We start from the raw sequence: 15,026 nt of genomic DNA, 5'->3' as shown, positions 1-15,026 counted from the left end.
GAATGTTTACATTAGCACAGGATGACGCTGGGAAATGAAATCATATTGTTGGCGTTTGGATTTCCTCTGACAGGAAAAATAAAGCTTGTCGGTATCACGCCACTTGTTTCCTCACAGGGTTCCAGGGTGGAATCTGAAGGCCTGAGGGGAATCTGTCCTCGAGTGGGTGCAGCAGGGGAGTTAAAGCTCTCTGGCACTTCACTTGTGACCAGGACCAACTAGATGTGGGCCCAAGTGGCACAAAACAAATCCGGGCCACTTTTGGCACCTTTGGTTGAAATGCAGTATTGCTGTGGCTTGCTCGTGGCCCAGATCTGGCAAACAGGAGAATATGGTCCTCTCTTCCATTTCACTATTTAAGTGCTGATCCTGGATAGTGTGACTTTCTGTTCCTCTGTCATTAGCCATCCAAAGAAGTTCATTAACAGCCATAGACGGCCACACACAACAATGTGTTCCCTGCAGCCGGCCACTGACAGACTTCACAATGAGATTACAGGATTACAGTCGGTGTGGACATGTGTTCCCTGCGCTTAATTTGATTACAACTCCCACTTAACTGCCTGTTACTGCTCCTCGGACTGTGTGTGGATGAATCAGGAGCTTTGTGTGATATTACCTCATAGTAAATAACAATAATTTGACTTTCTGTGGGTCGTTAATGTTTCACAAAACATTTCGTCTGCAGGGGAGTGTATTTAGGATTAACCTCGAAATGTAGAAGCAAGGAAATCCTTCTACGAATCAAAGCCGTAGGTAAATAACTTCCTACTAAACTGTAAAAATAGAACAGAGTGAAGTCCACGTGTTTATAACAGGGAGTTTTTGTTTCTTAATTTACTCTGTGATTAATTCATTAATTAATTTATAATGATTTAAACCCAACAACAGAGTCTGTCATGCTAGTGGCTATATGAAATGATTTTTTAAATTAAATTCTAAAATAGACCTGAAAAGAAATTAGCGACAATATGATAGTCGTGTGTGTGTAAATGATATATATTAATTAATGACCCCCCTCCTCCCTCAACTTTTACGATTTACAATGAAATACCTGAAGAGCCCAGAGAGGCCGGACGTGAAGTGGTTTCATTCAGCTGTGACACAACAAGCTGGAAAGATAAATAGCGACAAGTAGCAGCAAGAGAGTGTGATTTTCCACCGGAGCCAAAAACAGACTCGTGCAAAAAGTGAAAGGTCAACATGTGGCTGCATAATATTCAGACTATTCTCAATAAGTCAGAGGACATAACTGAGCCTTTAGCTTATTCACCTCTAAACACCATCACCTCTACTTTTGGTTCTTTTGTTAGAAATCCAGATTTGAATGATTTGCATTGTTTGCAGAGAAATCTCAATAAGTCTGATAATGGTTTTGCAGCTAATCATCATTAATTTATCCCAGAGAGGATGAGAAGCTTATGTGGATTAGAGGCCTTTCCCACAAATTGTCTGGTTAACTCCTATCATGTAACATCCATGTGCTTTTCCACACGGGTTACCATGTTCATGCCTGTGTAAATACCCCCCCTCCCTTCTCCACCACATATACACAGCACACACACACAGACATGCAAAGTGCGATCACATGACTGGGCAGGGCCTCTAGGTGTGGTGGCTAAACTGGGAATTCAAGGGGAAGAGGAGCTCCTTCTCCCTGGACGTCTGTCCTCCCACCACCCAGCAAAAGCAGAAGAGACAGGGGACAATGTGAGGACGCAGGTAAGTGCAGAATATAAAAGATGGACACTGAGCATGATGAATGGTCTGTGAATCTGTGGCTTGGGGAGACGCAGCCTTTAAAAAGCACTAATCCCTCTTACTTGAGCAACAGTGTAAGCTTATTTGGTCCTCGAGCATTATGCTTGAACAACATGGTGGTGGAACAACATGGTGGTGGAACAACAGACAAGTGCTGGATGGATCTTTGCCTGTGTGAGTTTGTCTGTGAAATGATTTTCATGGCTTTATTGTGCTCAGACGATTATTTGGAGTAATGAATCTATTGTTCATGATTCCATTGATGGTGTGATGTAGTTTTTTGCAGTGAATATAGTCTTGCATGATAAATGTATAAAGTAAATAAATGATCCACATAGTTTGTACATCATAGATTTGAACTACTCCTCAGACTATTTACAAATATATAATTTGACAAGTAAAGAATTAGATATAAAGATATCTTGGCCTCATTGTGCATTCTAGCGATAACTGGAAAGATTAGTTTCCGACTATAGGGGGAATTCAAGGAACTGCCAGCTCAAGTTGGAACAACTCATCCAAGATGTTGGTACAGGAGCTGCCAAGTTGCTGATGTCATCATTTATAAACAAATTTACATAGTTTTACAATCAGCTTTTAGCATCATCATATAATAATAATAATAATAATATATAAACCAATTAACAGCATTTTACATTCAGCTGCAGCATCAACTTGTTAAATTTGACAATTTTCTCTCTTGCAAACTACATTTCCGTCTCTCAAAGGCTTAACACAACTTCCACGCCATTCAGAAGTTTTTTATGTTTAACGTGGATAAGTTTAAAATAATTTGACTTCCTGTCTCACCTCATATAGGAAACGCTGTGTTTAGAGCCTCCATGTTTTTTCCCCACTTCAAAGCACATGAACACATCAAAGGCGGAAAACAAGTCCTACATTCGGGGAAACGGGACTTTCCGAGGGGCACTTGAACGCACTGCCCTGATGAGCAGGGAGACTCACAGCTGTTTTGTTGGCACGCGCCTGGCTGAGAATACGCAGAGAGGCTGAGAAGACGCACGCAGGGTCAGAGTACATCACTTTCATTCACACATTCACACTGACGGTTTCTGCTGCTGCTGCACAATTTGCAAGAAAACACAACAAAAACAAGCTGGAAATGGTTTTAATTTAGTTTCCAACGACGTTGCAGTGGGGAGACATTTTTTGCAGTGTGGGAAGTGAGTTGTTGGTTTTGGTGCAAGTTTGAGGAAGAAGCTCTGCAGGTAACTCTTTGATTTGAGTTGTTCAAAGATTTGGAATGAATGGTTGGATGAATTTATGCATAAGGTCTGTAGTCAGCTCAATGACATTTAAATAAAAGTAAAATGAGCTTAATCCTAAAAAAAGTAAAATTCAATCCTGGAAAACCATATAAAGTCTACCTTATTGCACATGTTGCATTGGAGGGATATGTATATTTTCACATATGTGGGTACATGCAGCATATCTTTACTATCTAACATGCATGGAACCTGAAGGGCACTCGGTGGCACAGACATTGAACCACATTAAATTCACCAGATCCAGATTTCTAATTGTAGCTGCACCAAATGACACACACTCATAAATATCAGTCCCCTAAACACACATTGGAAAAATCAAAACAAAATCCTGGAACTTCTTTTCTGACCAACACCACATCCTTCCTCCGAGTTTCGTGGAGAAACCAACCCAGACGAACACATGACCTCCTTGGCTGAGGGAGGTAATAACTGAAATATCTTTTACACCCCAGGAGTTCAACGTGAAGTTGGGAATAGCCTCAGATCTTGAGTTCCTTCGAGGTCCCTGAGATGGACGAGGAGGGGAATCCACTGGAGAGGGACCACTCCCTGTATGTGGTTCTGCCCGGGGGACAGGAGAAGAGTGCCATGGTGCATGGAAGGTAAGACATATTGAAGCTACAGGATTATTAGTTCTTTGGAAAGTCCTAGTTTTAGAATAAACTCGGACCTGACTGAAGTTTGCTGTCATTTCTTTGTTCCCCCTCCTCTCAGTAAACCGGTGATGGACCTACTGGTGACCCTTTGTGCGAGCTACCACCTGAATCCGTCCGACTACACCGTCGAGGTCGTCTCGCCAAACAAAAACAACATCAGCTTCACACCCAACTCTCCTATTGGCTCCCTGGAGGCGGAGAGGATTGTGCTGAAGCCCAGAGGAGCGGAGGAAAAGATCAGGACGCCGTACATGCCGGAGGTGAGAACCGAGCTGAAAAATGGATTTGATCAGTTTCAAGGATGTCATTTGAGTGTTCATGATGCAAAACTGGAAGAATACAATTATTTCAGGAATAAAAAAGAGGTGTCATACACGTAGAAGACCTGAAGTAAGATGTCGACCTTTAAGATGAGATCCGAGGGCTGTTTTCCTGTTGTTGTGAAGTGTCTGACCCAGACAAGGTCCAGAAAATATCCAGACCCAGTTTTCTGAACATTTTCCAGAGTTCATGTCTGAAAACGTATATGAAGAGTAAGGACAATGTACGTTTTTCTCATTTCACAGTTGCATGAAATGAATAAAACAGACTTCTCTCTGCAGGCAACCGTCCGCCTGCTGATCAACTACAACAAGGCCCACAAGGCGGTGGTGCGAGTGAATCCCAGAGTTCCCCTGGAGCTGCTGCTGCCGCTGGTGTGTGACAAGTGCGAGTTTCAAGTGGACACGACCGTCTTACTGAGAGACTCTCAGTCCACAGAGCCACTGGACCTGACCAAGACCTTGATTGAACACGGCCTGAGGGAAGTGTTCGCTAAAGACTCGGCTGCGAAGGAGCCGGCTGACCGGTCCAAGACACCGGAAGCAGGTACGTTAGAGGACGATGCACAGTATTAGATTTATACTCTAAACCTTATGGTATCCTTCTGTGTTGGTAAATATAATAATGACATTATGGTTCTCTCACCCACAGAGATCATCTCACCACCTTCACTGCAAGGTATCACACTCTATTTATCTCTCTCTATATATATATACATTTCTTTCTCTCTATTTCTACATCTATCTCTTTATTTTTCTCTTTCTCTATCGTACCGGCACATAAGACACACAAACCGTTATTAACACCAGGTGTGACAGGGCCTCAGTATTATTCACCTTCTACACTGTGCATCATTCACTCATCTAGTTCTCATACGTTGTACAGATCTGCCAAAGAAGGAGTCGAGACAGAAGGAGAACCCTGGATTCCTCAGCTTGTTCAGAAGAAAGAAGAAAAGCCCTGAGCTGGTTTGTTTACAGCTGTTTTCACCAAACTGCTCCACACTTTCCTATCACGTGCTCAGTCTGATCGTTTCCTCTGTGCAGGACGGAGCAGCGAGCGCCCCGGCCTCTCCTGCTGCCAACAAACCGATGGCGCTCAGTGTGAATGTGCAGGACGCTTCCTCCTCCAACACTGGGGACACGCCCAAGAAGAGGCGAGCCCCCCAGCCGCCCATGGGTGTGTCGCTGAGTGTCCCCAACAACCTGAGCACGTGTCACCTCAGGGTGCCTCAACCCTCAACCCTAAGGAGAACCAAAAGGAGGGCCCCACCCCCGCCCTGTGCAAACTCCCACCAGGAGCAGCAGGCGGACACACAGCTCACAGGTAAAATCATTCATGACCTTTGACCTTTGCACAAGGGAATGGACTCTAAATAAGAGTGAGTGGATCCAGTTGTACTGATTCTAACAGACTGTTATAGTAGGTAAACCCAGGTGTTAGTCACATTCATTAAGGCTGTGCTCTTCATTAATGTGATGATTAACACCTGGATCTACAGACTGTCAGTATCAAACTGCTGTTTCATTTGTCACCTAGAGGCGACTGTCGGTTCTGCATCCTGCCGACAGCAGCACAGATGAAATATCCTACTAGAATAATCCCTGTTGACCTTTTACAGTATTTCAGTGGAAATCAAATGGGTTTAGAGGACGGGGGGGTCAATTCCTGTATCTGCCAAATCCTTGCGGCTTCACTCGAGTCGGGTCAAGAGAGATTTGAAGTTAAATCAAGATTAAAATGTCACAGTGAAGTCCAGTGGGAGATTTAGCAGTTAAATCCAGCACAAAACACAGCTTTTATCAGTCGGAACAATTTAACCCTGTTCGGGGCAATTAAAGTGACCTGAGCCTTGTTCATATCGGCTCCAGTGATAAATCCTCCATTGTCCCGGCTTTCATTCTCCTGTATGAGTCCGTCTGATGTGCTTTTATCGCCTGGATTCAGGTTCTCTCTGTGCTCAGCTCCTTTTTACTTTATCTCACGCTGCCTATTAGACCACTGTGATTACAGGACTTCTTAAAAAAGTTTATTTTTCTTGTCAGTGTTGTAATTATCAGACTAAATTGCCTTCAGCGCTGTCTTGGTTCACTCCCTTGTTTTCCTTGCTGACTCTGTGTCAAGTCCTGGCTGGAAAAACAAACTCCCAGTGTAGAGTCGATCATTAAACGCACTCCTCTTCCTCCTCCTCCTCCCCCTCCTCCTACACTTATGCAATCGCAGCCTGTGAAAGTTCATCAAACTTCCTTGTGGAGACGGTGACACGAGAGTTTCATAAGCTGCTTTCAGACATGCACTGAACTCCAGAGATCCTCCGGAGAGTGAGAGCCTCCGGACTTTCTGCAGACTTTCAAGTTAACAAGTCTGCAGCTGGTCTGAAGGAGCCTGGATTCACCTCGAGCGAGTGGGTGTGTTGATGACGTTTCTAACACGCGACAGATGCAAATGCTAAAATAAGAAAGAAAACAAATATCTCAGGATGGAAAAAGCTGAGGATAAGGGCCGGACATTGTTTATGTGTGAAAGGCAAACTCCTGAGAAAGTCCAGACCCAGTTTCACAGATCAGAATGAAACTTTAACTGTGAAGGTGTTGGGGCTCGTGATTGTTGAGGAAACCTGCCTTAAAGCTTCTTCTCCTCCTGCTTACAGACTCACCTGATGGGGGTGATTGAGGGCTGCTGCTGCTGCTGCTGCTGCTGTCTCCTTTTCCTCTCCTCCTTCCATCGTCCCTATTCCTCCTCTCCGTCCTCCTCCTCCTCCTCCTCCTGCGTCGGCCTCTTCTTCCTCCTTCCCGTCTTAGTGGCTTTTTATGGATGTGTGTCACTGTGGCCTGCTGCACCTGAATGTTATTTATTTGTCTGTTTGAAGCCGTCTACTTATTCCTCATCTATTTTTATGGAAATTCTGTAATTCTTTTTGTTTTTGTTGTTTTGTGTTTTTACTTTATTGAATAGACTTCATAGACTAATTGCTGTGCCTTTAATTGAAAACAGAAGCCAAGTCCACATTTGTTTCATTTGGTATGACAGAGTATTCGGGCCAGATAAATAAAAGAAACTGATATTTTGAGGATAAAGTTGTAATTTAATGACAAAATGGTCATAATTTCAGAAAAAGGAAAAACAATGCAGGCAACAAACTGATATTTGCAATATTATACATTTCTACTCTCATAATGTTACGACCTTACTCGCTTAATCTCATATTTTCTCCCGTTGTGTCCCAAATACTCTGTCATACATTCTATACGCAGTATATTTTATTTTTCCACACTCTTTTGTGAAATTATAAATGTTCTCTCTATCATAAAGTTCTTATAAAATGATTTATACTTTCTCAGAGTTATACCTGTATTATATTAATGATTTGATTTATTTTTGTTAAATTCTTTTACTAATTCATTTAAAAATTATACTAACCAGAAAAAACATCATTTGTCTTTTTTGCAATAAAATGGTGGAAATTTCCTTTAACTTCAATTTGATGTGTTTCTGTGTCTAAATATTTGACTGAAGTGATTTAGTATTTTCGGTTTCCTGTGTTTTTCTTCTGTGTTTGGGATATTTTCATTACAAATATTTTTCTAGTGTGCAAAACGTCCAGTGGAAATACAGCCAGTTCTTTTTCAACTGAAACTTCACGACCCTTATTTGTAGTTTCCTGTCTCTCCAGGGCCTGTTGACCCTCTGAACACTCTGGAGGAGCTGAGAGAAAGCGACGAGTCCGACTCCTTAAACCCGTCACTTTCCTCGTCTTCGTCACCAAATCCATCACGAACACTGCCCTCCTCATCCTCCTCTCGACCATCGTTTGAACCGTGTCTGCCTTCGTTTCGAGGGAAAGACTTTTCAGAAGCCCGCAGCGCTCTCGCCAAAGTCCTGTCATCTTCTGTTTCCAAGGGAACGCTGGTCAAGCATTGGAGGAATTCTGCCACCCTCCCGAAGATACACCGTAGTTCCTCCATTCTGACTCAGAGGTTTCCAGATAACGGCCTTTTCCGCATCGAACTTCAGTCTGTGCTCAAGTCCAGGCTCCCCACTGAGCCCCAGTGGGAGGATCCTCTGCAGAGGAAGGGGATGACCACTTTCAAAGTCGTTCCCCTGAACAAGCAGAAGTCCCATGAACCAGAGACGCCTCTGGATGTTCCAGACCACCACCAGGTAACGGTAGGAAATGACCCTGAGAGTGAAGCTCCTCCTGAGGCTGAGAATAATCAATCTGAGCATGAGGATGATTCATATTCTCCTCACGGATCAGACACTGGAACACCTTTGCAGAGGCAGGAGCTCTCTTCCCAGGAGGCGTCTGACGCTCTAGATTCTCCTCCACCTGCCCAGGAGCCATCTGAGGCTCCAGACTCACCTTCCCAAGAGGCGCCTGACGCTCTAGATTCTCCTCCACCTGCCCAGGAGCCATCTGAGGCTCCAGACTCACCTTCCCAGGAGGCGTCTGATGCTCTAGATTCTCCTCCACCTGCCCAGGAGCCATCTGAGGCTCCAGACTCACCTTCCCAGGAGGCGTCTGATGCTCTAGATTCTCCTCCACCTGCCCAGGAGCCATCTGAGGCTCCAGACTCACCTTCCCAGGAGGCGTCTGATGCTCTAGATTCTCCTCCACCTGCCCGGGAGCCATCAGACGCTTTAGATTCTCCTCCACCTGACCAAGAGGCATCTGAAGCTCCAGACTCTCCTCCACCTGCCCAGGAGGTGTCTGACGCTCCAGACTCTCCTCCACCTGCCCAGGAGGTGTCTGACGCTCCAGACTCTCCTTCCCAGGAGGCATCTGATCCTCCAGGCTCTCCTCCACCTGCCCAGGAGCCGCCTGACGCTCCAGACTCTCCTTCCCAGGAGGCATCTGATCCTCCAGACTCTCCTCCACCTGGTCAGGAGCTGTCTGGTTCTCCAGACTCTCCTCCACCTGACCAGGAGGCATCTGACGCACCAGACTCACCTGCACAGGAGCCGTCTGGTGCTTCAGACTCCCCTCCACCTGACCAGGAGGCCTTGAATGCTCCAGACTCTCCTCCACCTCCTCCAGAGTTAGACGATCAGAAAAGTACAGTCTCACCTCTTTCTGAGGTTGAGGGCAACGATGAAAGGCCGACGGAGGAAGAGGAGGAAGAACCTGAAGTTGTATTCGAGGTGACTGCAGCTACAGAGTCAGACAAAGTTACCAGTGACGATCAGATCAACTCAGACAATGAAAGCGAAGATCTTCAGAGTCCTGGTCGAGGGTCTGTGAGTACAAACGTGGACCAGTGGGTCTCATGTACGGATGAGACTGAAGAGGAGGACGTGTTTCCTCCTCCACCTCCACCCGTCTTCTTTAATGAAGACCTAGAAGTCCTTGAAGAGGAGCAAGAAGACGCCACCACTTCTTCTCCTTCCCAACCATCAAGTCCTGCCTGCAACGGAGAGACCGTGTTCAGCGAGGACCATCGAGACGACTCGGATGCACCAGAGCCTTCGGACAAGATGGGCGCGGCTCCATCAAGATTTGCACAAGCGGTGGCGTTGGCCGTGCAGAGGTCTCGCCTGGAGAGTCACGGGAAAGCTCTCGACTCTCAGGATCCCAGTGATCAGCACAGTGCGCTCCCCTCAGCACCCAGGTCCACGTACCAGTACGGTAAGTCCCTAATGTACAAGTACCTCTTAAAAGTACCTCCTCAAAAAGTTCCGCCATTGTTAAACTTTCCTCCTTATATTGTATGTTATATCTATGTCTCATCTACATCTTATTACATGAATAGAGGAGGGTCTTGACTCTATGTTTCTGCTGCAGGTGCCTGATGATCTTCGTCACTCATCTTCCTTATCCACCCTCAGTTTTCTGACGAGCAGCAACTGACTTCTGATGTGTTTTTTATTTTTCTTTGTGCAAGACGCCATGTTGTGTTGATTTTATTTTTGGACTTTACGTTCAGTGGTTGGACGTAAACATTTAGCTGTTGCGGTGAAGGCCAAATGTACAGGACACGAGTTTGTTGAACCCACAGCATCCTGTGTTTTTCTTTTTACTTCCTTTTAAAGGTTCTTTCAACATGTGCCAAGGGCGGACACACAACTGACGTCAGAGCTGTGTGTGTAAAACAAAAGCAGTGATATGATTGTAATTATTGTGCTTGGATTTATTAATTTCTCCCTCAGGATGTAGATACATTTTTTTTATGCTCTCACACATGAAGTCGTGCAGTAAAACTCATGAAGTCGAATCCAGGCTGGTTTGGTTTTTGGCCACCAGGTGGCAGTAGAGCATCATTAAACAGGTTGGGATCTATTTATGAGGTATTTGTTTTTATCTGATAAATTCTTGTAGATGCATGTGACATATTCTTTATAGTTTCATATATAATAATAGTGACTATTGTTTTTTATTTACTATAAAGGAGCTGTGAATGAAATTATACAAAATAATAATTCAACTTTTAAATTATAAAGTGATTTATTTTTCTGCACTGTCAGAATTAAAATGCATTTGAAGGATATTTTAAAAATAAAAAAATAACTTTCAATATTTAACTGGGAGATGAGAATTTCCTGCATTTCCAGAGACAAAATAAAAGAATAAACATCCCTGTTGGAAGCATTTCAACACCTTCCTGAATAAACTCAGTCCACTTTGCTCACATGCTTACACTGTTATGTCTTTAACGGACCCGTACCTCGGGGCAATACTGCACAGCTATACTTGGGTGCCAAAAGAATCCGCACTACTATATGTATTGATCCAGCCCTGGCCTTGGAGGAACAGCAAGGAGCTGTGCGAGGGAGAGACCCAGCCAGAACTGCCTGTGGCCAAACCTCCTTGTTTGCCAGGCCTGGACTGAGTGGGCTCGCTTCAAGACTTTCTCTCTCTCCAACGCTCCTCGCTCCACCTGACGAGGGAGGGAGAGGAGAGGGAGAGCAGGACGGGTTGCTGGTGGATGATGGGAGGTGACCCTTGACCCTGTCGTGTTTCTGCGGCGCTCCCCCCAGAGGGGGCGCCCGGCCCTCAAGGGCACCGCCGTGTCACACCGCCGTTGTCATGGAGAATGCCATTACCGCCCCTAAGGGAGAGAGCCACATCTAACGTTTAAAGTCTGTGGATAAAGAAACAGACATATGTTGGGGAGAAGCTCCTTTTCCTGCCCAAAGCAATGATATCCAACGCAAGTGACAACCCTGGCATTATCCTGCTTTAGCAGTGAAAGGTTGGATTTCAACCTGACCACTGATGTTCATGATCACGCAGACACAAGAACGCTGGGTTTATAATGTAGCGGAACATGAAATGCTACTCGTGTCATGTACGTTTATGATCCAGGCTTTAAAAAAGGCTGCCAGCGCAGACGGACCTTTGAGCAGCAGACGTGGACACAAAGAGGTTTTTGTTGATGCAGTGTCTCAGGAGACCAGGTGGAGAGGAGCACTGAGAAACACAGGGAGCGTGCAGGATCCTGGAGGACGACTCAGTCACATGATCCAGGTTCAGACACGTTGATGAGGAGGCCGATCACACACCTGAACAAACATGGAGGGCTACAACTACCTGTGTGGAGAAAATGCATGTGTGGAGCACAGATGCACCAAAAGGACTTTAAAGACACCAACACCTTTTGGATTTACTCATGCAGGTGCAACAAGACAATATTATAGCTCTACATGATCATACGCACACTGTTCAGCGTGCATCCATCGTAGCCCCCTGATTCTCACCATGGCAACATCATAACCACCTTTTGCAATCCCTCAAATTATCATTTCAATTCTTTGATTTCACACATCACTGATATATTCTTTATATATTTCAAGAAAAAATACAAAACATCACCCTTGGCAACGAGGATTCCACATAATGAAATTAAATAAACTTGATTCATGATCTTTTGACCTGGAACATGCAAGTCCAGTACGAAAGTAAAAACTACCTGTGAGGTTATTGGAAGTTGATTTAATTTTGTTGAATAATCAGTTTTACTCAATGTGGAAAAATAAGGAAAAACCAAGTATTTTTGTTTGTATAATAATTAGTGTAATAAGTGGATAGAAAAATAAGAAAGATCCGACCCAGGCCACACTGGGATCGGCCTTAACTTGAATAACACTGAAGAAAATTAATAATAAAATCAATGAAAAATATAAAAAACAGCTCGCAGGGGGGTTCGGAGGGTAGCTGCGTATCCCAGAATGCACCAGACTTCTGTAAAGCATGAAGATTTCTTGCGTGCACACAAATCACTTAACATCCTTCTTCCTTTGTTATCTCATATGTGTGATAAGACATGATACCTTAAGTGTCCTGCTAATATCTGATTTTAGAACAAGCGTAACAATATGATTGGCCCACATCCTGGAGCCCACTGCGAGTACACACAAAATACCACCACCCCCCCACCCCTGCTCAAATCAATAACACAATAGCCGGCCCACACAAATAGTGGTAATGCACATTAATCATTTATTTATTCCTTCATCTCTTCATTCATCTCTATTTAGTTATCCATCAGATGTATCTGCCTTGTGGTGTGGAAGATGCCCACGAGCTGGCAGGAGTCGGAATCTGATTATAAAAACAACGAGTGCAATGGGCCCGAGGCGCGCTCCGGCCGGAACCCGCCGCGTCTGCATGCGTGTTAGGGGGTGCACATGTGCATCGTGGAGACAGAACGCTGCTAATATATGTGTGTTTACATGGGCACCTCGATGCTTGGGTAGAAATAATCAATAGATGAATCACCAAAAGCGATGCAGTCCTCCCCGGGCGGTGTGGTTGCAGCCTAATGCTATTCTTTCCATTCACCTTGGGAGCGGCATCCATCAGGCCTCCACCCCCCCCTTCCCCAAAGTGAGGCACGGCTGCCTAAAACACCAGCAGCGCTCGAGGGGCTTCTTGGAAAGTGATGCAGGGAGAGCACAGTTGACCCCTGACCTCCTCCATGTTCGCGCTCGTTTCCATCCTCTTTGGCGGAGCGGCAAATCACAGAGTTCCTGCCTCATTGGCGTTGTCAGGCGCTTACAGTAGTGTTTCTCTGCATTGTGCTGGTGGTTAACTGGTTCAAATGTTATGGAAATGATATTTACCTCGTCTTTGATCCTGTAAACTCCAAACAGACGGGCCCTCTCACTCGGGCTCTTATATTCTTTTTCCACCGCTCCTCGGTTGAGGGTAGAAGGACTTAAAGAGGCGCCAAAAATACAAAGAGCGAGGAAAGAATAGAGAAGTGAAAAATCTGAGCGGCGCAAATCAATCAAACATGTGGATCCTAAAAGGTATGATTCGCCGTCGCTTAAAGGACAAAGCGATGCCAGTTTGACACGAAACTGCACAAGTCAAACAGCTTTGTTTCATGAGGTAAGCCGGCGTGCAGGAGCTAAACGCCGCCGCGCCATTTTGGTGCTCACAGAAGGAAGGCCCCTGTTGCTCGGTGATAGATGGCGGACAAGGCCCATCGCTCTCATTTTTCTTCATTCATGCCTTATCACTGAGTCCTTAGAGGAGGGGACGGGGGGGTTCTGTGTGATGAATGGTCGACGTCTCTGATTCAACGCAGTGACACAATCACGCCACTTAATTTGTCAAACCCTCGTCTCTATAGGATCCTCCACTGTGAAGCACTCTAATGCAAAACAATGTATTTCCTCCTGGTGACGTGTTGACCCTGTTTATCTTTGACTCTGTGTCGTCTCACTGAAAACTGAAGCTTCTAATGAAGCTGTGAATGACAGTGCAGGCCTGGTGTGCGACCAACAGGGGGCACAGTGATCTCTGTTTCAGAAACACACTGATGGTGGGAATTAAAGCACAACAGTGATTGTTCCAGATGTTGCAGCTGTTGTCGGGTTTTTATTTTAGTATTTTCCTGAAGATGCATGAAAAAAACTACTGATTTACACGTATTTTTACTATTTACTTTACAACACAGCCAACTAATTACAGTGTAATTACATATAGAGCAAATCACCACTGCAAGAAACATGACTTTTGGGAATAATTGTGCATTTTAGAGGAAATGAGAAATAAATTATGCTTTAAGTCTTCTTATACCTGTGGGATGCAGCGGGGGAAACTACACACTCTGCAGAACATGTCATGTAATCATGGTATAATAATGTTTTACACGGTTACAGTTTGTTTCTGAGGAAAATTAAATCCTTGAGAACTACTTATTTAAAGAGTATTGATACTTGAAAGAGGCTTCACAGGTTAAACAGCAGCCTGATGCACTGGAGATTTGTGACATGCTTATGGATTGTAGCAGTTTTAAAGTAAATTTGTCCCACCTGACAAAAGCTACTATAGAGATATACAGTGCATATTATAAAGGAGCAAATTTTACATTATAGCTGCAATAAACAATATGTGCACTGAACAAAAGAGAAGCACTGGATTTTTCACACACTACAGAAATCAACTATTTTGCGAAAATGTTGACACACAGATATTTCAGTTTTCTGACTTCACTGCATGTTGTGCTAATTATCTGCACATTTCGAACTCTAATCAGTCATTAAATTTCAAATATTTCATTTCTTATAATTCCACATGTCTGGTCTGAACTGTCCTTTCTCATCATGCACAGGAGGAAAAACCGATGAGCAAGTTCATAATATTAAATCTTTATGTATAAGTAAGTGCATCAAAATGGCTAAACACATTTAGATATATATAAACTCTTTGATTCAAAGGAAGTGGACCATATTATAAAAAAAATTAAATTTAGAATAGATGTGATTTTTTTTCTCAAACCATTCCCTTATGCCCAGTTAGTCAACCATTAAAAACTGGTATAAGCATTTTATTGTGATGCATCCACTGTTATTTACACTGTAAATCACAGCCTGTCTTATAAAACGTATTTCCAGGCCTCTTGATGGAGCCGCAGCGCTCGGCAGCATCCCTAAAAAAAAAAATATGATTATTTTTTTATACTCTCCTCTTTCTTTTTTGTCTGTCGTCATTAATAATTCATCTCTTTTCTTGGATGCTAAAACAACAACAAACAGAACAACAGCTCGGATA

At 44.1% G+C, this 15,026-nt stretch overlaps 1 protein-coding gene and 1 long non-coding RNA gene across 4 annotated transcripts in view; one reads left to right on the top strand and one right to left on the bottom strand.

Moving 5' to 3' along the window:
• The window catches only part of LOC117775158, a 366,941-nt gene that overhangs the window by 189,645 nt on the left and 162,270 nt on the right, over positions 1-15,026 (bottom strand). The gene's annotated exons all lie outside the window — the stretch shown is intronic.
• On the top strand, positions 1,643-10,304 carry LOC117774181 (cordon-bleu protein-like 1). Of its 3 annotated transcripts, none has more exons than XM_034606385.1 (9): positions 1,643-1,722; positions 3,503-3,652; positions 3,765-3,966; positions 4,309-4,573; positions 4,679-4,705; positions 4,913-4,995; positions 5,074-5,353; positions 7,701-9,653; positions 9,810-10,304. In XM_034606385.1, exons 2-9 carry the CDS (start codon positions 3,561-3,563, stop codon positions 9,815-9,817), a joined length of 2,910 nt encoding a protein of 969 aa, XP_034462276.1. In that variant the 5' UTR covers positions 1,643-1,722; positions 3,503-3,560; the 3' UTR covers positions 9,818-10,304. The 3 variants fall into 3 exon arrangements, with proteins under 3 accessions (XP_034462276.1, XP_034462286.1, XP_034462295.1); XM_034606395.1 differs by lacking the exon at positions 1,643-1,722 and adding an exon at positions 2,682-2,790; XM_034606404.1 differs by lacking the exon at positions 1,643-1,722 and adding an exon at positions 2,825-2,945.

Source organism: Hippoglossus hippoglossus, chromosome 2, assembly GCF_009819705.1.
Source record: "Hippoglossus hippoglossus isolate fHipHip1 chromosome 2, fHipHip1.pri, whole genome shotgun sequence".
Taxonomy (NCBI): domain Eukaryota; kingdom Metazoa; phylum Chordata; class Actinopteri; order Pleuronectiformes; family Pleuronectidae; genus Hippoglossus; species Hippoglossus hippoglossus.
Note: the sequence above shows the minus strand (reverse complement) of the source record. Positions and strands in the feature narration are given on the sequence as shown.

Bases quoted from the DNA above. Each gene is read 5' to 3' on its own strand.
- LOC117774181 (XM_034606385.1), top strand. From the start codon at position 3,561: ATGGACGAGGAGGGGAATCCACTGGAGAGGGACCACTCCCTGTATGTG. The intron at 4,574-4,678 runs GTACGTTAGAGG...TCTCACCCACAG, and splicing joins GTCCAAGACACCGGAAGCAG to AGATCATCTCACCACCTTCA. The intron at 5,354-7,700 runs GTAAAATCATTC...CTGTCTCTCCAG, and splicing joins GGCGGACACACAGCTCACAG to GGCCTGTTGACCCTCTGAAC.